The sequence below is a fragment of the Crinia signifera genome, chromosome 9 (assembly GCF_055691185.1).
Source record: "Crinia signifera chromosome 9, ASM5569118v1, whole genome shotgun sequence".
Lineage (NCBI taxonomy): Eukaryota > Metazoa > Chordata > Amphibia > Anura > Myobatrachidae > Crinia > Crinia signifera.
This window is the reverse complement of record NC_139225.1, coordinates 112,521,986-112,546,692: the sequence shown is the minus strand read 5'-3', so window position 1 is coordinate 112,546,692 and position 24,707 is coordinate 112,521,986. Positions and strand designations below refer to the sequence as shown.

General features: G+C 40.3%; 1 protein-coding gene across 2 annotated transcripts in view; it reads right to left on the bottom strand.

The window, feature by feature from the left end:
- Positions 1-22,351: 22,351 nt before the first annotated feature.
- GPC4 (glypican 4) overlaps positions 22,352-24,707 on the bottom strand; it is a 99,665-nt gene continuing 97,309 nt past the window's right edge. For both annotated transcript variants that reach the window (XM_083159531.1, XM_083159532.1), the window contains exons 8-9: positions 24,401-24,576; positions 22,352-23,945 (exon numbers count right to left, since the gene is read on the bottom strand). In XM_083159531.1, coding sequence (XP_083015657.1) covers positions 23,722-23,945; positions 24,401-24,576 — 400 coding nt within the window. In that variant the 3' untranslated portion in view covers positions 22,352-23,721. The remainder of the gene's footprint in view (positions 23,946-24,400; positions 24,577-24,707) is intronic.

The following is a 24,707-nucleotide window of genomic DNA, read 5'->3' as shown; positions in this document are numbered from 1 at the left end:
GCGTGGCCACAAAATAATACTGATTCATATTATGCAGCACAGTTGTTTCCAATATTCAAATTATGGCAACAGTGCCAAATACATAAATGCCCACACAGTGCAGGTACATAAATGCCCACACAGTACCTGTGCCAGTGACGAGGGTGGGGGAGTGCAGTGGGACACGGGCGGGTGGGCTGCTGCTGAGCGGGTGGGTGCTCGTCAATTTCCGTTGGTGCTCGGGCCCTCAAGCACCCACAGAATCGGCCCCTATGCTCACAAGGGTGTCTTGGCACGGGTACAGTAGGATTGTGGCACATGCACAGTCTGCTAATAATCACTATGTTGCGTATACATTGCCATTGTGTAGACGGACACATCAATTAGGCCCTCTGTGCTTACCTGCCTATCTTTGCCATCTCCTCTCCTCAAGTGCGTCACCAAGCCATGGTTCATTCTCAGGAATGTAGTCTCCAATACAGCTGCAGGATACCTGCTATTTTTTATTTATCACTAAAGCTGCTTTAAAGGCAGACAGAAGAATCAAACGTGTAGTTGAAGAGTAGGTCATCCTTCCACATCCTAACCATTGCTTACTGAAGTGGGTGGGATATGATAATGTGACTCTCATGGTCACAAGATTCCTTGCATTGTGCAACAAGGGGAATGACAAGAAGCTACTGACCCCACCCCCTGAGTGCACAGCTGACTCATATGTGTGTGAAGGTCACAGTCATCATCATCATCAGTGTGCCACTTACACCAGGGATATAGCCAGAGGCATCACCAGGTGTGGTGACACCTAGTGCTGCATACTCTGAACTTTCACCCCCGCAGTTCGCAGGTTCCTGAAAAGGGGTGGGACCTGTCTCATATCAACCTGGTTGCAACACTCCAGGGGTCCTAGATAGGCTAGCTGCATTCGGAGACAAGGCTATTTTGAGGGTGACAACTGGGTAGACGCCACTGGATATAGCACCCAAAACTCATTTGTGACTTTTCACAATCCAATTTAGCTGCACTTTGCATCTTGGCACAGATACCAGTCCTATACTGTATTTTGGGTACATCTACATGCCATTGCCCACGTCTGCACCCCTTTTCCAACCATTGTATGCAGCTGACACAGTGTCAACACATTAAATAGGGCATGCATTGTGAAGCTCACACATGCGCACTAGAATAAAGACCTGCAAATCCTGTAAGTGTCTCACTCTGAGTAAGGCCCTCAGACACATTTATCAATAATAATCAGCCAGACATCTCCTCAGTAATTGTTGGAACAAAAAGCTGGTAATCGTTGGATGCAAATGACAAATGATAATTTGCTCCTAAACCCTTTAAAACAGACAAAAAATGATCAGACAAATTGGTTAAACCCATGTGATTTAGCCAATTTGTCTGAATTACTGGTTTTGACAGTTTTTCAGCAATTCAGAGCAAATGGTCAATTGTCATTATATTATCAGATTTGTGTTACTTAAAACCAGCCAGATTTGACAATAAATATTTAGGTGTATGGCCAGTTAAAGTCTAAATAACATAAATATATATATATATATATATATATATATATATATATATATATATATATATGGTACTTGTGAGTTATCCGGACGCCCGATTTCAAAATCGGGTCGGATCGGGCACATCGCATCGCATCGCATGCGACCATCGGATGCGATGCGATGCGATGCGATGCGATGACCCGATTTTTCCATAGGAATCAATGTTAAAATGGACTGAGTCCATTTTAACATGGAATTCAATGGGAAAAAAGGGGTCCTTTTCATACCCCTACTATCCAAGTGGGCATGGAGTTGGATATAAACCTGTGGCGAGCGTAGCGAGCCACCGAGCCCGAAGCGTGGCGAGCGTAGCGAGCCCCGCGAGGGGACACGGAATACCGTCCCCTCGCGGGGCTCGCTTCGCTCGCCACGCTTCGGGCTCGGTGGCTCGCTACGCTCGCCACAGGTTTATATCCAACTCCATGCCCACTTGGATAGTAGGGGTATGAAAAGGACCCCTTTTTCCATAGGAATCATTTTAACATTGATTCCTATGGAAAAATCGGGTCATCGCATCCGATGGTCGCATGCGATGCGATGCGATGCGATATCGCATCGCATCGCATCTGATTGTATGCCTTAACTTAAGGCATACAATCAAAAAATCGGGCGTCCAGATAACTCACAAGTACCATATATATATATATATATATATATATATATAAAACCTACGGCACATAAGATAAATGTATATGTGTACTGTATGATATATAAAGGGAAACTGTGCTAATTAAATGTTACACAAACACAGAAGAATACACACAACACTACCCTTAGCAAACACTGTGCAGCTTCCAGCCGGGAAGCAGGTGGTAATTTTTGCCAACTTTTCAGTTGGAAACTTCCAGCGTAAACACCACAGATACTTATAGACACAGCAAATAGCTACATCCATGCCCAGGTTACACACCACTGGGATCACTTTAGTGCAAGGAGAACAGAACATGCAATCATGCAGATTAACTCAACAGAAACTTACATTAAATTATACGTAATGTATTGTAGCACCTAAGACAGATTGGACAATATGTGCTGTACTCTATAGATTCTCCTCCTTCCTTTCAGTGTTAAGTTTCAATAAATTAGTTTTTCATTTCAGATGATTTGCAGTAAACATTACTAAATGCCACAAGAGCATATTTTATTTGTGCCCTAGTAACCTCCCGTTGTGACCTTGATATTTAATATTAGCTCTTCCCTTACGTCTGCATTTATGTAGTAATTGCACTGAATACCATGCTCTTTGTCTGCAGCGAGCTTGCAATTTTATTTCTTTTCGCTGAGAAAAGCCACCAGTGAGATTGCTTTCTGGGACTTAAGCATACAGCATACAACACATTTAGAAGAGAAATTGCACCTGTCAAACAGCAATGGGTACGAATGCCTGTGCAGTTTTACTTTTCACCTAGTAAATATCAAATAATTATTCTCCAGAATCAGCCTTTGCAGAATTCTAATCTGTTCCCATTATTATCAAAAGTTTGAAAGGCTAAGGAAACAGGATGTAACAGACTGAAAGCAGATGCTGTTCATTACTTTGCTAATCACATTCTGAAATGCAGCGAAGCTAAGGTCACCCGTTGGACTGCAAATAAAACATTGCACACAAAAAGTTTTCATTTGCTTAATTTGATGACAAAATGAAAGTTCAGTTCCGCAACATACTGCCACCAAATCATTTAATTGTACAATAGGGTATGCTTGACCTTATGAAGACGTTCTGTCAAGTGATTGTAATAAAACATGCAATCTCTGCCTTTCTTGCCTTGGACATTGATCCCCTGAGCAGACATGAATTCAATGTTAATATGGTATATGAAAGAATACAATTGATGACGGTTGATTATTGATAGGCAGCGCTAGGGCCTCGTATGTCCCGTCTGAGCCTTTATAAGCATCCGTCCAGATGTCAGATGGGATTGTTGTAGCTTGTAACATTTTGGGGCAGATGTATGAACGGTCGTTATGGGGGAGAAGGGGTATTAGCGCATGTGCACTGATACCGCTTCTCCCCCATGTATGAAGCGGCCGGGATGCGGTAATGGACAGGGGCGCTATGCGCCCCTGTCCATATCGGCGCTGCTATCAAAATGATAGCAGGCCGAATGTATGAACGGTCAGCATCGCTGACCGTTCCGCACGAAGCCGGATTTGGCTTCGCCAGCCTCAGGCTGGCGAAGCCCAATCTAAACAGCAGGGACAGCGCTGTCCCTGCTGTTAGGTCTGGGCTGCGCTGGGGATCTCGCGTGAACAGCGAGATCCCGCGCATGCCCAGTGCGGCCGGCCGGGGGACAGGAGATAGCGCATCAGTATTAACTGATGCGCTATCTCCAGAAAGGGACATCGCCGAAGGGGGGAGTTAACGCTCCCCCGCTTCGGCAGACAAGATGTTAATACATCTTGTCGATGTCCCTTCCTGCTTCGCCTCGCTATTGAGGCGAAGCAGGAAGTATCATAGCGGCGCGATAAGCGCTGCTATGATACATCTGCCCCTTTATTGGGTTTGCAGAAGTGTCTACTTTTATTTATTTATTTTATTTATTAACAGTTTCTTATATAGCGCAGCATATTCTGTTGCGCTTTACAAAAGGATAGTGATACAACAAACAGGGTATTTTCAGACAGTCAAAAGGTAGTAGTAGCTACAGGAAACTAATAAGTGCCAGAGTACCTTGGTAGTAAGAAACTTTAACCTGTTTCACAGTCCAGACTCCCGTGTGCCGGCCGGCACTTGATGGATAATAGAACGGTGAAGATCTGATGCGTTTCCCCGCCTACATCTATCGGCGGGTTCCTCAGAGATCAAGTGTCACTTGACACTTGTTACTTGATCTCTGAGGAAGCCGCCGATAGATGTAGGAGGAGAAACGCGTAAGTTCTTCATCAAATGGCAGCCGGCACACGGGACTTTAACCTGTGAACCAGGTTAAAGTCTCTTGCTACCAAGGTACTCTGGCACTAATTAGTTTGCTGTAGCTACTACTCCAGAGATATTCCAAACTTAAATGGATGCACACTGAGCAATCAACACCTATTGGCTCACCATCTATTGAGCAATTGAATGGCATTGGACTACCAATCAGGCTTTTTGTATTTTTTTTTTTACTTTTTTATTTTTTATTTTAATTTCTAATATATACGATCCCCTCTTTTGTCATTTGTTTCGGGCGGTACATATCTGTACACTTATTAAATGTTATGTTATTTTTATGTATATTTAATGAATCAATAGAAATGTTTTATTTATTATAATTCATTCTGACTGGCTTTTATTATTACTATTATTTATCTGTTCCTAGTGCTGTCTCTATTTATTGTTTTCTTGGCTTGTTCACTGGGATTGGTAATACCGCTTAGTTAGCAGCTGGAACACCATATACCTAGGGTTAAATTTAGCGCTCACTATTCGTTGTTGTCTGCCCATGGTAACCAATCAGCTGCTCTGTATAATTTTATATTATGCAAATGAGATATGTTAATTCAGTGCTGATTGGTTGTCATGGCTAACACCTTCCCTAATTACTTCTTTATATATCTACCCCACAGTTTGGAAACCACTAGTCTAATGTATTACAAAAATGAATGTTAAGGTATACCGTCAAAATGGCAGGGTGCCTTAATGAGTGAAAGTGGGCAGTCTAAGTGGCCAATGATGCAATTTGTACTAAATTGCATCATAATGCCTCCCCCCCAATGCTGGTCATTGTATCATTGCACCCACCGGCCCACATCCTTTCCCATAACACGCCCCCAGCTCAGTCAACCTGGCTGGCCCTTCCCAGGGGAGGCAGCCTGAATGTCAGCGAGTATGAGATGATCTGTAGCCCTTTTGAGAGCTGTGTTTTCACTCACTAAATAGTATCAGGCTGCCTATCACTGTTCTAGATACACAGCAAATCAGCTGCAAGAACTGGAAAGGTAGTCTATCGTCAAAGTACTTCTGTGAAACCTAGAGGGTGTGTAGAGCTTAATCTCCTTGCACAGGCTTTAATGTCCATGGTGTCAGATATGTCTGATGTGATGATTCCGCTGCTCACAGTAAATACAATACAAACGCATTGTGTGCCATGTATTATAAATGAGACCTCTGGTAAACTGAACACTGGAAGATCCACTAACTCTTTGCCTGATACATACTGGGAAATGCACGTCTTAGACATTTTGGAGGAAATTCGCTTCGTAGGAGACATTTTTTAAGGTTTTCTCAGGCAGATCACAAAATTTAAATTTTACTTTTTTTAATGAAAGGTTTGAAGGTTATGGGAAGGTGAGCAGATTGTTTAAATGTGTTTTGCCTTACACGTACGATGCATGTGTTACAAGTTTGTGGGAACTTTTAGCATGTGACTGAGAAACTTCCTTTTCACCTTTGACATCAGCTTGCATGGGAAATTGACTTCTTAAATGTTCTAGAGCGCAGATTCAAGATGCAATGGTTGTGATAATAGGTGCTATAAAAACGGAGAAAATTGTTACCATGTAAAGTAAGAACTTGCCTGCACCGCAACAGAATGGAAACAAAAGAAATGTAATATTAAGTACAGTAGGGTCAAAAGGGAAAACTTTTTCTATGTCTTTATTAACTAACAGGACAATTTAATAATCAATTGAAAAAATAAATAATGAATAACTACAATATTAACCCTTTGGGGGCCAAAATCTCATTGAGAGATGTGACTAAAATATCGACAAAAAATGCTAGCGTCTCTCACATTTGTTATCATCTTCTTTTACACAACATTTTATATTTAAATTCATAGATTTCCTATATAACGTAAACATTACCGATCATTATGGTGAATTAAAAGGTTTGCTTGACAATTTTCACACCAATTTTGACAAATTCAAAGGGTTACTCTCCTTCCTCTCAGTAGGACATTAGCATATAAAAAGCAGGATAAAAAATAAAGTTAAGTATTTATTACCCATGTCCATTTAACTGGACATTAACCCCTTGATAGGTTTGTCCTGCCCCAGCAAAACCCACCACAGATGATCGGAACTGGCCAGCCCCCCTCACCTTCGCTCCGGCGTTAGTACGCCAGAGCTTGCCGGAGCTCCCCTACCGCCGCTGCCCCCTGCCGCCTGTCAGTGATCACACAGGCGGCAGGCTCACGGATGTTTTGCTGTGGCTCGGGAGGACTCGGGTGCCTGAACTCTCCCGAGTCCCCCCAACATCCCCGAGCCTGCCACCTTTCAATTACTAGTAATAATGGCAGCGGGGGCAGGGGAGCTCCGGCAAACAATCGCTGGAGGTGAGACGAGGTGAGACGAGGGGACAGCAGAGCGGCCACTGGCGTGGGGGTGTCCGGACAGGTGATGCGCCAGTGGTGCACACCTGGACACCACTGGCACACACCTTCATTTTAGGGGTATGCCCGGAAATTTACTGGGACATACCACTCAAGTGGTTAATAAAAAATGTATTGCGTAGACTGTATTGCTATGACGGTTGATATTCATAGGCGTGCTCAGCACATTTTATTAGGGGATGCACTGTCAAAGGGGTTTGTCTAGCACCACCTATTGGGTGTGTCTAATAACACCAATCAGACGTGTCTACCATCATCTATTGGCACTCACTCCAATATAAAATGTCTCTCAGCCACACCATAATCTACTGCCTATTTCAGTTTCAGTCTTCTAATTACTCTGTGTAACAGTACATGAAAAAAAACATATAAGGGCGACACCAGTATGTAGTGATATGACAATGGTTTAGTACAATAAATAATGCAAAACACACACACAAGCTCTGATTGGTTCACAAGCCAGTGCCGCATTTCAGTGGCCTTGTTGGGGAAGTGTTGTATCAGCAGGGAGGTGTTCATTAGGGTGTGCCTGTGTACGCCTTACACTCAAGGGGGGTGATTCTGGTTGGTTTGCAAAAGCAAACTCCGTCTTTAATGGACAAAACCAGATTTCTATTTGAACATACCCCACCCAAATGTAACTCTCTCTGCACATGTTACATCTGCCCCACCTGCAGTGCACATGGTTTTGTCAGTTAAAAAGAAAAACTGGAATCACCCGCAATGTGCGCACACATATGTTGATATTCAAATCCCGTTGTCTATTTAAATGTATGAAAATACTGTGAACGGATACCGGATCAAAATATCGAATTAGAATGAATTACAATGTTTTGTGTACAAGCTACAATGCTTTATGTACTCAAAACTAAAATGACCAAACCATATTTTTGGGGGGGTTACTTATGGCCTCATTTGTCTATTTTTACCACTGTCATGACTGAGATACACCTGAAACACATGTGCGAGAGAGTTGAGAGATGGTAAACTGGGTTCAGTATGATTTTCCAACAGCCAAAATACCCACCACTATGGACCAACAATCAAAATACTGACACGGTAAAACATTTCGACATCATGCCGACATAATCAAAATATTGACACAGTCAAAATGTCAACAAGGACACTGTATATAAGTGTACCGCATAACCTTGCATGGGGCCTTATTTTGGTTCATTCTTTCTGACAAAATCCTTCTTAGATGGACAAAACCATGTGCTCTGCAGGTGGGGCAGATGTTACTTGTGCAGAGAGAATTAGATTTGGGTGGGGTTTTACTTCAAAGTGAGATCTATATTGCAGTGTAAAAATAAAGCAGCCAGTAGTTACCCTGCACAGAAACAAAATTACTCACCCAAATCTAATTCTCTCTGCACATGTTACATCTGCCCCACCTGCAGTGCACATGGTTTTGTCCATCTAAGAAGGATTTTGACAGAAAGAATGAACCAAAATAAGGCCCATGGTGTGGTGCCTCGATGTTCTTGGCAAACAATCATGAAAAACCTATCTCGATTTTTGTGACTTGTTGACATTTGTAAATGTCGACATTTTGATTGTGCCAACATTTTGAACATGTGTCAGCATTTTGACTGTCGGTCAATAGTGTTCAGTGTTTTGACTGTCAGTAATATGACTGCATACCGCTAGGCTCCCCAGCAACTTAACTTGTGGCAGCAAGAAGACACCCCCTCCCCCCCAGCAATAGTGAGCAGACAACAGTGAGTACGTGTATCATAGCTATTGTTGTTATATACTGAAAGTGACTGGTAGTTTCCTATGCAAAGAATTGCAGACACCAAGCTAATAATGCTTCCACTGGTGGTATTTGACAGTAACAACTATCTGGTGTAGTCTTTGAAAAAAGAAAATGCAAAAATCCCTATTTTCTATAAAAGTACTGTAGGGTCTTATTCAGAGATTGATACATAGGACCATTTCTTCAGGGTACCATAGAGGTCAAATCTTAAGGTGGCCATACACTGCGGCGAGAAGTCACAGCAGCGTATGGCCATCCGGTCCCCCTTAAGCCGCCCGTGACCTTCCCACGTGGCGAGACCGCATGCAATACATCACATGCAGTCCTCCGATCTGATGCACAAGGGACCACAGATGGGATCAGATTTCAAACACATTCAATGTGGAGCGATTTCATCAGATTCCGACTGATCGGGACAAGAAATGGGCTAAAATCGCATAAATGTATGGGGTCATTTAGAGCTCACATGGAGAGATCACTGAACCCTCACTACCACAATAAAGTAATTTGCTTCTACAGCAAATGTATTTGACTACAGTAATTGCATATGGTGGGAATCTGCATGTGCCGAACCCAACACCATAACCATCAGATTTGTATGCAAGGCACTGACAATATGCCATTGCAAATCATGTTTGATGGTGGCAATGTCACAGCAATTTGACGGCCTTCCCAAAGTCGTAAAAAAAATTCCAGTTCAATTGTTGGCTTGGGGGAGCCAGTTCTCGGCAGATTCCGAGCGCTCTGGCCGTCCGAAAAGATTCTGCTGAAAACAGCCCTCCAAAAATGTCCGCTGACTTGGAGGAGACAGATGCTAGAGGCCCTACTATCAGGGGTGCACAAATATTAATACACATGTAACTTGTCTCTGTGTCAGGCTTTAGCGCCTGATTTCTCTGTAGGTTAGTGACCGCTATAAGAAGAACTGGATATTTTCTTGAACAATTTTCTTATACTGATAAAGCTTTACTACAAAAGAGAAAATCTGGAATGCTTTGCACGCTAATAACGACAAAAAGATTTCCAATTGTAGCCAAATTATCCGAAGCCATTTTGCCCTGGATTTGCCATTTTCATGCATATATCTCAGATATTTAAATTCCTGCACAAAGAGAATGTCATATGTGTCATTGCCACAGAATTCTAGGCAGGCACATTCTCCCATTTACTAACCTGTTATTTGAGCCTCTTAATTAATTGTTTGTTTTAATCTTATCCTCAGGCCGGGATTTAAGAAAATTCCTTAGTGCAGGTGCATTAATATAAATGTAAACTAAATGTTTTTAATTATGTCCTCTAGTCAAACTCTAACATGTTTAGTAATTCAGTCTACAGAAATGGTTCTCAAACTCGGTCCTACAGACACACTAAAGCTGGGCTCACACCTAAAGATCATCCAATTTGGTTGATTGTCATATGCTTACATAAAATACCAGGTTTTAGTTATCACCAGACAGATTAGATCGATTATTGTCCAATCTGGCATGTTTAAATGAAAATCTGGTAATATATGGGTCCAAATGGAAATTAATAATTTGCTTCCAAACACTGAAAAAGACAAAAATAGTCAATCAGAAAAATTGGTTAAATACATTTAATTTAATCAATTTGCAGATTGACCAATTTTGTAATTTTTCTGATATTTCTGAGGGAGTAGTCAATTGTCATTTGCTCCCATACTTTACGTTATCAGATTTTGGTTCAACTAGCCATACTGGACAATAAATCTTCAGGTGTATGGCCATTTTAAACCAGTCAATGATTTAAAGCTATCCATGCTTGTGCACAAAAGGTTAAATTCAATTGATTGAGGTACTACTTAAACTAGATTGTAAAGATATCCAGTTAGATTGTAAAGGTGGCCATACATCTACAGATCGATTGTCAGATTGGGCTGGTTGGAACAAAATCCTGGTAATGGATGAGAGCAAATGACCATTGACCATTTGCTTTGAAATGCTGGAAAACTGCCAAAAACTGTCATTCAGATATTACCAGGTTTTTGTTCCAACCAGCCAGATCTGGCAATCGATTTGTAGATGTATGGCCAGCTTTAGGGTGTCTTGACAACAGAGCTGGCAACCACTGGCCTATGGTGTTATTAAGCAATCAATGGGGGTAATTCTGGTCACACTGAGCTTTCAATATATAGTGGTAAATTGCGGCTGATCCTTTTTTTATATATATTTATTGGTTACTGGCCTCTAGGCAACCATAACTCCCAGAAATAACTTATTCACAATCCTCACCTAATGTATTTTGCGCCAGTTAGAGATTCTATATGGCTAATATTTCAAACACCCAGATAAACAGAGTATGTGACATCAGATATGATCTTTCAGTGTCTAATATAGACTCCTGCACTGTTCCCTCTTTCTTTTTTTCAATTTAACCATCAGTTTAGTGGTCCACCTAAGGGCCTAATGCAAAGTTCCCCGCAGAAGTGTGGATATCGCTTTACGTTGATTTCTGCACTCAAGTGCACGCGCCAAAGCATGCATGCGTGAGAAAGTCAACTGTGGTCTAGGCATGTGGTGGGGAACTCCCCACTGGGCGTGTTTTATGGGGAGCGCTTCTTAAAAAAAAAAAAAACACAGCACTGCCTCCCCGGGTCTAGGCAGTGCAGCTGAACGGTCAATCAGCCGCTGCCCGGCCCTGCACCCCATCCCCGGCAGCCGACTTCAATACAACTTGAACACAAAAGCCAGAGGGGAGGGGGAAGGAGGAGGCGCAGCAGAGGGGAGGGAGTCGGGCAGCACTGAAGCTGCCCGGCTCTAAACAGTGGCAATCCCGAGAATTTTCTGGGCTTGCCAGACTGGGCACTGAGGCATAGCCCGGAAAAATTCTCAAGATTGCCACTGAAGGGGTTAGGTTGCGATGGGGAGGCAGGACGTGGCATGTTCTGGAAACAGCCCGGAAAATACAGGTGGGTCCAGAACTGCTGCTACCCAAAACATGATCATCCTACGCCTAGATTCGTAGCTAGGCAGCTACCAGTCATGTGCGAGGACTTTGCTGTGTAGCTCAACGCTCTTACTTTAGTGACGTGTCCCCAAATTTTGGGGGGGGGGGGGGAAGAGACCTGGCGAATGGGGCAGCCTTTTCCTGTACTATGGGGGCTTATATGTTTATTCCAATGCAGCTAAACAGTTTCCCAAATCTCTAACATAAGGTAAATGCCTAAAAACTTTCTGAACAAGGAAACTACCAGAGTGGTTAACACGCACTTCCACATTCATAAATTAGACAAAGGCCTTCCTGGTATGAAGTAACATATTATCCTCTGATTTAAAACTACAAAGTCAGTTTGCATCTTTAAAGGTCAGCTGTTATTGTACAACCTTTGAAAAAAGGTCTGTCCTAAAGCCAAATGTGGGGGGCAAGAGCTGTGCACTTAAAAGGGATCACTGGAAAATTAATTTAGCACCATGTAGTAATCTCCCAGGGGCATGACACCAGCTATGACCCTGAACAGGGCAGGAGATGTGAGCCTGTGTACACTGATATTGGGCAGACACCTGGCCAACATGTGTCAGTGTGAACAAAATAAGTGAGGGCCCATAAACATATGGCCCTAAAATAATTACCTTTAAATATAATATGGATAAAGGCCTTAAGGAAGAGATTGCAACACATGTGTTCATAGATAAAATATGGAATTGATGGAATTATTTTTTATTTATCCTATTAAGCAGCAATTAAATTCCATTCTCTTTAATCAAATACAATTCCCCTGCATTTCTCACTACAATCACCCTACCTCATTACACTGCCACAGTTATATACCATTGCCTCCATAATAAGATATCACTTCTTTTTTTATTTCTTTCACTTATTAATAAACTACTGATTGTTCCTCTTCTATATGTCTACATTTGTGAAGAGTAGGATATGAAGTTTACTGAATAGTAATACTATGGGGGAATTAAATTTGTAATTTATTTTTCAGCTAGCCAAAAAAATGGACTGTCCTTATTCAATTGCGGCCATTTTCGGTCAGTTTTTCCATGGATGCAGTTTCCCTTTTGGAAAATGTCGAACATGGACAAGACAATCAACTGGCATAAGACACCCCCTTGTGGGAGCTGCTTGACCCAACACCCCATTTTAGGCGCCGGTTCTTTTTTAGCCTTAGGGCTTAAAAAACACCCTCTATTTTAATTGAATAGGAGGTACGCAAATGCAGTGATAAATGAATATTTGCTGGAAAAGAAAGTGCTAAACATCTACATACAAAGCTGGAGGTAGCAGTAGTAAAATATCACACAGAGGATAACCACTGGAAGTGTAAAAGGGTAGGAAAGAAGAAGAGAAATAAAGAGACAATAAGGGAAAAGAGGAGAAAGAGGTGGACAGCAAGAAGTGGAAAGGGGTAGAAAAATAGAAGAGAGTAGAGGTCTAGTCCAGGTTTGAAATGCAAACTATATAAATAAGAAAAAATACAAATAGGTAGGAGGGAAATAGCCACAACTAGTAGGATCAAAATAAGAGGTCTGAAAAACCAGATGGCATGGCTCCCCATGGGGCAACGTTATTATACAAGAACGAATCAGACCAGACCATAAGGAACTTGTGAGAAGTATTGTGGGGTGTAGCTGATATTTTCTCAATGGCTGCCAAATGCCAGATCTTGTTTAAAAGTTGTAGATGGGAAGAAGGATTAGTGCACTTCTATTGCTTAAAAAGCATTTAAGATATGCATAGAAAGCTGGATCTGCGCACTTATTAAAGCCCCACTAAACAAGTCAACGCCAAAGCCAGGAGTATGCCAACATTGACAAGTGCATACAAACTTGCCAATGATGGTGAGAAAGGGAGCAACGGCATATGGGGGGCAGCATGACCACTGATAATGAGGACCTCCCTTGTCTGAACATGCAGGACAAGGGAGTGGGTCGTTAATGATATTGAGTGCCACACTAGATGTTCTCGTGAACAAGATTGCTCAGAAAGTGTGCTTGGCACTTTAGAGCCTCAATTGGGCAGCTAAGAAAAAGGGACCAGGGGAATTTGAGTGGTTTTTCATGAAGGACCTCAGAGAGAGGATCTGGGAAACCTTGTCCCAAAACTTCACAAACTTGCCATATATGTAAATATTTATTTATTGTCTAACAGTTGTTTATATAGCCCACACATTCCAAGTGCTTTACAGAGAATATTTGAACATTCACATCATTCCCTACCACATGTACATGCATACACATTTTTTCTAGGGTTAATTTTGTTGGGAGCCAATTAACCTACCAGTTTATTTTTGGAATGTGGGAGGTAACCAGAGAACCCAGAGGAAACCCATGCAAGTACGGGGAAAATATACAAACTCCGTCCAGTTAGGGCCATGGTGGCAATCGAACTGATGACATCAGTGCTGTGAGGCAGTAATGCTAACCATTACACCATCCTTACACCTGCTTCTTTGCGCTCACCCCACTGTCGGAGCACCGGACGCCAGGATGCCGACTGTCGGGATCCCCACTGTTAGAGCCCCATACCACACCTGTGATAACAGGAGGGAAGAGGGCCCTATTCCACAGTCTAGAGGGAGGGTGATACAGACAGGCAAAGTAAGGTGCAGGTAAGGAGATCTGAAGGCAAGAAATTAGCATTTCAGGGATAGCCAGGACATAAAGCAGTAGGTAGGGAGAGCAGCCTCTGTCCTAGGTTATGCAGGAGGCTATGCTTTGATGAACAGGTGGGTTTTCAGTGAAGGTTTGAAGCATTGCAAGGACAGGGAGAGTTTACTAGAGAGCAGTATGGGCAAAATCTTGGATACCTGCAAGGAATGCAGTAACCAGGGTAGAGGATAGGCGATAGTCATTGGCTGATCAGAAGGGGCAGGAGGGAAATGAGGTTGGAGATGTAGGGAGCAGTGGAGTTCGAAATGGCATTGTATGCGATGTGAGGAGTTTAAAGATCATTCTGTAGGGAAATGGAAGCCAGTGTAGATTTTCTTGAAGGGGACTGGCAGTGGCTGGAGAAGAAGAGAAGTCTAGCTGGACAGACTGGAGTGGGAGAAAACTGATAGTATGGCAGGCCAATGAGGAGACTGTTGCATTAGACGAGCTGTTAGATGACCAGTGAGTGAATAATAAGTTTAGTCATACTCTGGGAGAGAAAAGGCCTTATGAAAGCAATGTTGCATAGCTGGAAGAGACAGGATTGAGCACGTGATATCGAATAACCTATTAACGGTCTAATACAGGCGTATCATGTGTCCGGAAGCGGCTAAAGGGGGTGTTTGGCGCCGCTCCATGATTCACAGTTAGTGTTGCTTCTGTGGCTCGGATCGGTGCTGTCACTGTTAATGAAGTAATGCACCCATCGCGGTGTACCACAAAATTAGCGCTGTTGATAATAAACCCTTGATATTTTCATTGAAAAGATCTATGCTTTGTAGATATCTGGGTCACGTGACCAGATATAATTGATGGAAACCTTAATGATTTCTCTTAAAGAGAAATTAATGCTTTCTATTGATAATTTAAGAACTTAATACATTTTGACACATAGGTTTTTGATACATGTAAAGTTGTAAGTGTTGTTTTAATGATGTTCCTTTTTTTTTTTTTTTTTTTTTTTACTAGGCAGCAAGAAAGCTGCAACCTATTTTCCAATTACGGATTATGTATATTGACTTTTAAGGACATCTAGCTCATTCTGCTGAAACATGTAGAGCTGAGGTTTTTTTTTTTAAATCTTACTCCTAAGGATCGCCACTGTGCAATCATCTACTGGATAAAGGACAAACCATCTCTCCTATGGTCCCACTCCAGCACCTATATATACAGAGGACCTGTCTTGAGGTATCATCTTATCCAACTACCCAAGTCTACTGAGCATCCCATCAAAGAGAGCTTGATGCTGCTTTAACATTGGCAACATCCACTCCAGTATACAATTAGCGCATCCTTGATATGAGTATTGTGTCATAACCTATTTTTAATTACTCATTGTCTATATTATTTAACCCTTTATGTCCAGATAATTATCCAATAAATATTTTTAATTGACTGAAACCATCCTATATGTTAGAACATATATTTTTTATTATTACTACAGTTACTATCGTTACTTTTCAGATCCAGAATAATTCTAAATCAGGTACTTGTGAGTTATCCGGGCATCCGATTTTAAAATTGTATGCCTTAAGTTAAGGCATACAATCAGATGCGATGCGATATCGCATCGCATGCGACCATCGGATGCGATGACCCGATTTTTCCATAGGAATCAATGTTAAAATGGACTGAGTCCATTTTAACATGGAATTCAATGGGAAAAAGGGGTCCTTTTCATACCCCTACTATCCAAGTGGGCATGGAGTTGGATATAAACCTGTGGCGAGCGTAGCGAGCCACCGAGCCCGAAGCGTGGCGAGCGAAGCGTGCCCCGCGAGGGGACGGTATTCCGTGTCCCCTCGCGGGGCTCGCTACGCTCGCCACGCTTCGGGCTCGGTGGCTCGCTACGCTCGCCACAGGTTTATATCCAACTCCATGCCCACTTGGATAGTAGGGGTATGAAAAGGACCCCTTTTTCCCATTGAATTCCATGTTAAAATGGACTCAGTCCATTTTAACATTGATTCCTATGGAAAAATCGGGTCATCGCATCGCATCCGATGGTCGCATGCGATGCGATGCGATGTCCCGATCCGACCCGATTTTAAAATCGGACGCCCGGATAACTCACAAGTACCCTAAATCGTCCTGTACCTTTCTTCACTAAAAACAGGTTGGCATAAAATCCCTTCATTGGGACTGGTACTATCACCTTGATATTCTCTTCCTGGCAGTCTTCACTCAAAAAAAAACTTGTTTCCCTTTGGATACTGTAGAAATTCTATGTTGTAGTCTGGTTGAAACACACCAAAATTACCCATTTGTATGAGTATTATTTTTGCACTCATATATAGAAGGTCAGAAGCCGGGCTCTGACTAGAAGAGAGCTGCCATAGTCATTATCTGGATTCTTCCTATAGGAGTGCTGAAAGGAATGTCGTGATGTTCCAAAAGAACCTCTTCCGCTATCTTGTCGGCCTGGTCTATAGCTCTTGACATCCTTGAACTGTTGTCTGGATGATGTAGGTAGAGGAAAGCTATTAAGTCTATCTGGGGTAGTCTGACAAACTTTCCTCCCATAAGCCTAAGAATCATAGCATTCAGCTTGGCACCAAATAGCAGAGAACCTTTAAAGGGTAACATAGCCAGTCTGCTTTTTAGAATGTGCATCTGCACACCACATAAGCAACCACAATGCTCTACTTGAAGTAACTCCAGCAGCCTTGGACCTAGCTGAGAACAAGATCACATACAGCCAGGCTTTACATAGAAAGTATGCAGAGAGCGATTGAATTTATACAGTTTTCAATATATTTTTTAATTAATAAAAAAAAAAAAAAAAGTGTGAGCGCCCAAGATGCAGAAAATAGATACACCCAATTTAACTCTGACTACCAAGTGAATTTGTCAAAATAGGTGTGAAAATCGGCAAGTATTTTGTATCATAATGACTTGTAGGGCTTGCCTTACATAGGAAAATCTGTGTTTTTTTTAAATTTTTACACAATTTTCTTTATTTGAGCTTATATAACAAATGTGAGCGACGCTGGAATTTTTAGGATGTTTTGCACTCAAAGGGTTAAGGGCCACAGCAGAAGGAAATTATAAGCTTAAGAGAAATTCTCCATTCTTCCATCCACACATGATCCTCCAAAGGTATAGTAGTTTCTGACATTAATTCAGCAACAACAGCATCCCAATTGGGAGTACAGGTTCCATTATTTTCTTCTCACATTCTATATAATTGGCAGGTGGTGATTACAGCTGAGCACCCCTATTGAAGCATGGGATCTCATACCATTATTTTCCACAAAAAAAAAACAACATGTCTACAAATATACAATAACCAATGTTTTAGTAGTTCCTATTAAATAAATAACATGTATAATGTAATTATGAAGATACAAAGGCCCTTATTCTTGTTGGTGCGGATATGTCCGCGTGCGTTCGTTCCGCCGATGTTTTGTGTTTGCGCATGTGCAGAGGCATATCTGCGCATGTGCCTTTCGCACATACGTCCAAATTACGCATGAATTGTTTACACTATGAACAGGGGGAGGAGAGGGGCGTGAAGGGCTGTTTGACCTCATTAACATATGCATACGCCCCGCGTTTCATGGGCGTTCCCATGAAAACGCTGGGCGTACGTATGGTAATGCGGCCGTGACGCCTTGTAGGGGGCGGACATATGACATTGCCGGATGTCAGCTGCCCGCCCAGATCCCTGCTTTTGCACGGAGAAATGCCTGAGTGGTCTGAGCTCGCGGGAGCTGCCTGACCACTCGGTCCTGCATTCGATGGTATGCGACCATCGAATGATGGGGGAGGTTCCCAGAGATGGAGGAGGTGTATACATGAGAAATCCACTCGTGCTCCGTGCGGTCAGCGGCTTACCGCATTCAGACTGAGTGAGCGATTCGTACGGAAGGCAGGGTTTAGGACGCACAGTCCTGGCCGCATATTCGGCTCCGGCCGCACAGACCAGAATAAGGCCCAAAGAGACAACATTTCCTTAACATAACAAACTACTAAACTTAGAACTGTGACTCTCAAAATGCATCATTCACACAACAAATAAAACATTTTTCTTAGAGCTAGGTTGTAGGTCTGCCCCTACCTTTGCTGACAACTACATGTATGTGGCTCTAGACAGAGTTTTGGGAACTGAAGCTGGTTTAGCTACTAGCATTGTAAGTGCAAGGAGCAGATACGGATTTTCTTCAAGCCATATGTTCTCTTTGCAGGCTCCATACAGCCTCTGTTCGATCCCTAATTGCCCAAGTCAAGTCTACTATACAAAGATCTAGATTTGCTGCCAATCCGGATAGTGTACCTCTATTTGTGGGTTGGCCTAATTGTGATGAAATGCTGTTCATATCCCATTCACACTGGCAACCCAGATCAAGACACGGGATGAAATCCTGGAGTTGTTGGACCCGGGACAATCTTTCAGGACCTTTTCACACTGACCATGTCAGTTCATGTGCAATAACCAAGGAAATATTGCAAAGTATAGTAATTGGTCTGGTGACTCAGTCATCAGACCAATTACTATACCACTTTCATAGGCAAGAGCACACATACAAAAAAAAAAAAAAAACTTTTTGATCTGCAAGATTTTCTCTTACCTATCTACCAATATTACCCCTATCACATAGCAGCTAGAATTTGGACACTGGGGTCCGTCCCGATATTTTCAAGTTGCAGCAACCTTTTCTTTTAACCTAGGTCGGAATGTCAGGTTGCTGGACCCGGGTTGGATCAGGAGCTGATTGGCTGGTGACAAAGTACCAGGCACTTTATTTCTTCTCCTCCATACATCTCCCCTACAGACCTGTGTCTACCTGACAACCACCAGGGTCAGACATGGGTTATTTGTGCAGTGTGAAGGGTATATGAATATTCAGCTCATCAGGAATGGTTGGAGAAATCAGTGAAACATGGGTTTGCAATGGTCAAATGTTTCCTGTCACTGTTGGGTGGGCTGAGTAAAGAAGCTGTACTAGGGTGGTCTTGCAATGTGTTTTGGCATGCATGCCACTACTGTGTTCCGACTAGTGATATGCAAAAGAGAATAATAAAAAAAAACCTCTTACATAGAAAATAAGTGAAAATCTTGCCCCTGATTGAGCTCATTGGGTCCAAAAAAAATATAGTCACACAGAAACAAAATGTATTTCCATTTATTTAATTCTGTCTGGTGGTGCTTGGGTGTTTAATGCCAGGAACTTGATAACAATAACATTGTACAACATGCACATAAAAACAACCGATTTAAAGACACAAATGAAACAATGAAATTACCAAATAAGTGGGATATGCATTAATCTGTCACAAATGTACTATTTTTTTTTTTTTACATATGTAAGGACTGTACATATAAAGAGTACAAAACACAACACAATATTCAGTTGGTTAGGTTGCTTGTCCTAGGACTTATATGCATAAGTGGTTCAAAAATTTTTTCAGAAGTTATAAACTTCTCAATACACTTAACAGGAAGCAAAAGCTAGGGAACTTATTATTATTATTCTGAATTTGTGTACAGTTGTTTGTGCACTGATGATCATATAAAAATATACAATATATAAATGTGTTCCTGCTTTGCCTATTTAGCTGCAAATTTACTAAATGCATTAGCACTTCCACCTGTGTTGTTGGGGGAGGGGGGATTAGGAAAAGAAAAAGGGAGGGTTAATAAAGGAATATAACCTACAAAATAAAGTTTCAGGTTCCTACTTACCTAGAGCTGGCAGCCAACCAGTTTATCATCACAAATATGTATGAAAAATAAGGGAAATATTACAATATAGCTTCCAAATCAGTGTGACCCAAATATTCTTACACATTTATAGAATTAAGAAAGTACCATTGCTTTACCAACACACACCATGTGCTTCTCGGGACATATAAATGGTTTCCGATGAACCTTAAAAAAATTACAAAACCCTGCATAGACAGTCTTCCTTTACTAAATTATTTTATAGTTACTAAGTAACTCTGTCAGGTTTTGTTTTGTGCAAATACATTTGGGAAAAAAGTTGATATAGTTGTCATTAAGCAACATCGAAAAGCAACTTTTTTCATTTTTAGTGCACATAGAAATTTAAAAAATAAAATAAAATGGGGAAGGAAACATGGGGCATTGCATCCAAAACAATTCACATTTGCGGTTTTCAGAGGGGGTGGAAAAAATATATATATAAAAAAGAAAAAAGTTGCCAAAAGTTTAGATGTACAAATTTTTTGGTAATAAGATGCTATAATAATAAAAAAAGGCAAATCTGTAATCAATATGGCTTTATAGCAAACCACAAATATGTATGCCCCACAAAAGCTCTGTACATGTTAATATATATATTTATATATATTTATAAAAATGGCTTGTCTTTATAAAAAGGTTCTTCTATACCGTAGCGTGACAGCCACTAAATAAGCACATTTTGTTTCTACATTATAAAAGGCACATTTATTTAACAAAAATACATTAAGGCAGGAAGACCAGTTATTTGTGATAAAATTAGATCACTATACTGGCTTGTTACATCTGCTCTGTCCACCACCTCCTGATAGCAAAAGAAATTAGAGCAACGAAGAAAAACATTGGATAATGTACAGATCTATATTATTGCTGGGCAGATGTAAGTGTTTACTACTACATACAGTGGAGGAGAGTCTGCAGTTAGAAGAGTTTGTGAAGTTTTCATTTGTGATTTTGCATTCACATGTTTCTGGCTGACTTTTATACCATTTATTTTTTTTTATTCCTAATTTAATACAGATTATTATACAACTACTTACTCTTTCCTTCATAGCTTAAATAAATACTAACAAACAGACATGGATATCAGAGGCCAAATAGTTTCTCCCTTATATTTCTAAAATTGCCAACGCTCTTGAACCCTTCATATTATATCTGTTAATGATCTTTAAAATATGAATACATCTTAACTTTTAAAACAAAATAAGCAGTCACTTTATAGAACTGAAATCAGAAATTCTATTTGTAAAATGTATTTCTTATTAAAAAAATGTAAATAAAGTAGGTTAAAAAAAACAAATTTCTGAGTTTTTAGGAGTAAAAATTATATATTTTTTTTGTCTAATTTAATATCAATTTCAGTAATAAAGATAAAAAAAAGGTTCACATAAATTAGGATGGTGGCCGGCTGATTAAATCATGTACCATAAATTAAAGTTGAAAACAAAATGTTTTTGGAAACTTCTAGAAAATGAAGCATAAAGTAGTGAGAACTAGTAATCATACTAAAAATTATTAATATGTCAATGTACACAAAGACTTTAATTTTCACGGTTCATAGAGTAAGGCAGAGAAGGATTTGGTTTTCTAAATGGCCTGACCGCTTAATTTGAGCCATTATTGTTACACAAACATCAGATGTATTAACTTTTAACAAGTTACACATATTAGTGTTGTGGTTTCCAGTATTGTATAGCATAACGATCTGTTAATTAGCAATAGAACAGGTATTAATAATTCTCTTCAAAAACAGGTCAGCCATACTTCTGCATTCTACTCTATAAAACGAGTAGTTAACAGAAGGTTCTGATACTTTGTTTAGCTAAAAACCAGTGGCTTTAAACTAGATTACATATGGATCTAGAGAAAGAAAAGTAGAAAATGAAGATTCATATTTCCAAGAATAGTTGCTCACACTAATGTAAACATCCAAAATATTACCAAGATTTTTTTTTATGTCTAAATCAGAAGAGAAATTTAGGTGTTAAGATGGTTGTAGAACTAGTAACAAAATAAAAATAATGTTTAGGGTGTTATGAATGCATTATAGCCGCCAAGAGGTCTGAAAGAATCAGCTGGAAAGAATTCAGCACTCTATGTGAAAAAGCAATCTAATCTAGGCTAGTGTTTCTAGTTACTATGGAGGGCCAGACCCACTCCTAATAAAAATAATAGCCCTCAAAGTACAAAAGGAAATTCCTCAAAATAGAGGTAGTTACCAAGTATCCCCACTTATTATCAAAGTTATTTACATATTCTCTTTCCATTTTTTTTTGTAAATTTTGTACAGTTTGCTTTGCAAGATGAAAAAAATAAAAAAAAATAAACACTTGCTATGAACATTTTTAATAAATAATGGGTTAATTTATGGCTAAGAAAATTACCCCCCCCCCCCCCCCCCCCCCCCAAAAAAAAAAAAGAAAAAAAAAAAAGAAAAACAACAACCCACCGAAAACAAAACAAATCCCTGTTGGTAGCTGAATATCCCATACGTATCCTGTTGGTACTTATTCATGACATACTTAAAAACTTAATTTTAGATTAAAAAAAAAAAAAAAATCAACAAGACCAGACTCTGATATAGCTAAGTTTCTCTAACTTTGTACAAAATAAAAAATATTTATATATATATATATAAAAAAAAAAAAATACATCCCCTTGCTGTGGGTCACATTTACAAAGAGAGATTCCATAAAGAAACCTGTGGAGTTATGAATCCATATAGCTGAGATGGTAATTAAATGAAGTTGACAATGTAATAATTGTAATATTTTCTATGTAAGTACCGTTAAAATTCCCCAGCATCCAGCAATCATCAACCTAACCAATAAGCCTTAATAAATGTGAAAACTTACGGGGTGGATAAGTAGGGGGAAGCGCTGTTTGATTTCTTCCGCACAACACATCAGGATTAATACTGCATTCCACTGCAGCAGTAAACATTAAGCAACAAACACTTCTTGAGTCATGAGTTGATGTTTGCTGTATTACAATTATTGTGCCAAACTATGCAAATGGTGGTGCATATCTGCATGATGAGCGCCTATAAACACACACAAACTGGTATAGGGCTGCAGTGAGAGAAAAAGATGTAAAATATGGTGGTAGCATTCAATCAATCAAAACACATTTTCATAAAAATTGATTAACCATCTAAAGTATCTGTAATGTAAATAGAGCAGAGGCTTGTGCCACATCATTAATATGATTATATCAGAATAGTATTCCACCTAAACTGAACATTTGGCCAACGTACCAAAAACATCACGGTCAGTAATTCTACAGCAGACGGAAAGCAATGACCCTACTCTGTAAAAAGATATTAATGCCATGACATTTCACTATAAAAAGCTTAACTGTTGGCTGCTTGGTCATTTTTCCCAAATGATAACATGATAAATTAAAATTAGCTTCTGTACAGATAACACTTGACAAAAAAAAAAATTGTTACATGCCTAGACGTGACCCTGGGATTAAGGACATGGAAAGGTGATAAAACACTAAAAGCATAGCTACCTACACATCTGTATATACATGTCTTTTTGCCACAATAACCTTTGAAATTCTGGACAGATCCAGAGGAGTAAGTGAAGCGAATAAAAAATAGACCCAGCACTTGACCCGGTGGCAATGTTTTCTAACAGAAAAAAACAAAACAATACACCTTTGTCCATTAACTCACAAAGATATAAAAATTGTTCGATGGATCTAAAGTGGAAAAGGTGCATTTTCCATTTTGTAGTAAGTCTTTTAGTCTTGCTAAGGGTGTGACAACCAGCTCCCATTATCTCCTCTGTCTCACCAAAAGCATGACACACGGAACAAGGACTAGAAGCGAAGCGGTGTTGGTCCGAGCTGTATTTCCCACTTTCACGGATTTATCGCCGACCTTTGGATGTAGGTCCTTTGTTTTTGGCCCTTCTGTCGGTTTGAAGACAATATCGTCAGTACACTTCCGTGGGTCACAGTCCCCACTACCGCCACTACCATCTCCGCTGTTTTCATCACCTAAAAAAAATAAAGCAGAACTTGATTAGAAATAGATCTTTAGAATATTGCAGTACATAATCCTATTTGTAGCAAATCACTCAAATGCCCTGTAAACCAAAGAGATTAAAATATGTAATTTTATTGGGGAGAATATAAAAAAACAATTTTATCAGACTAGCTGATAAGGCTGACTGTGCAGCCATTGTACGATGAGTTTAAAATTTGAAAGGAGTTGAACACTGCTCACTTGTCATTGCTAGTGTGTGTGTGTGTTTGTGTGTGTATAAGCAAACGTTTAACGATGTAAAGCATAACCTATCATTTGGACTTACTTTACAGCAGTGAGCATCACCTCCCCGCAAATATTAAAGTCTCAATTTATTTCAATGACAAAAGATTTGAACAAAAACATTTCTAATAACTTACAAACTTAATTGATTTAATAAACAACTTTTCAACAAAACCAAACTTACTTATGTCAATGAAATTCACATCATTTCCATTGTAGGCATTCCTAACTTTGTTTGTCATAACACGCAGTGCCATAATTTGCCGGCGAATGACCATGTCTGGCTTTGTTATGTCCACTTGCACATCTGGATTGTTAATCTGACTTGCTAGACCATTGCCCATGACTGCATACAAATACCTAGAAAGACAAGTGTTTGATAAACAATGTGGTCTAAGGCAATGCAGGAGAAATACAGGTATTGGACACTACAAGCATAGTCAGGGAGGAACGCAGACGTTCTCAGCAAAAAGCCTGAGAAGATGTTTAGA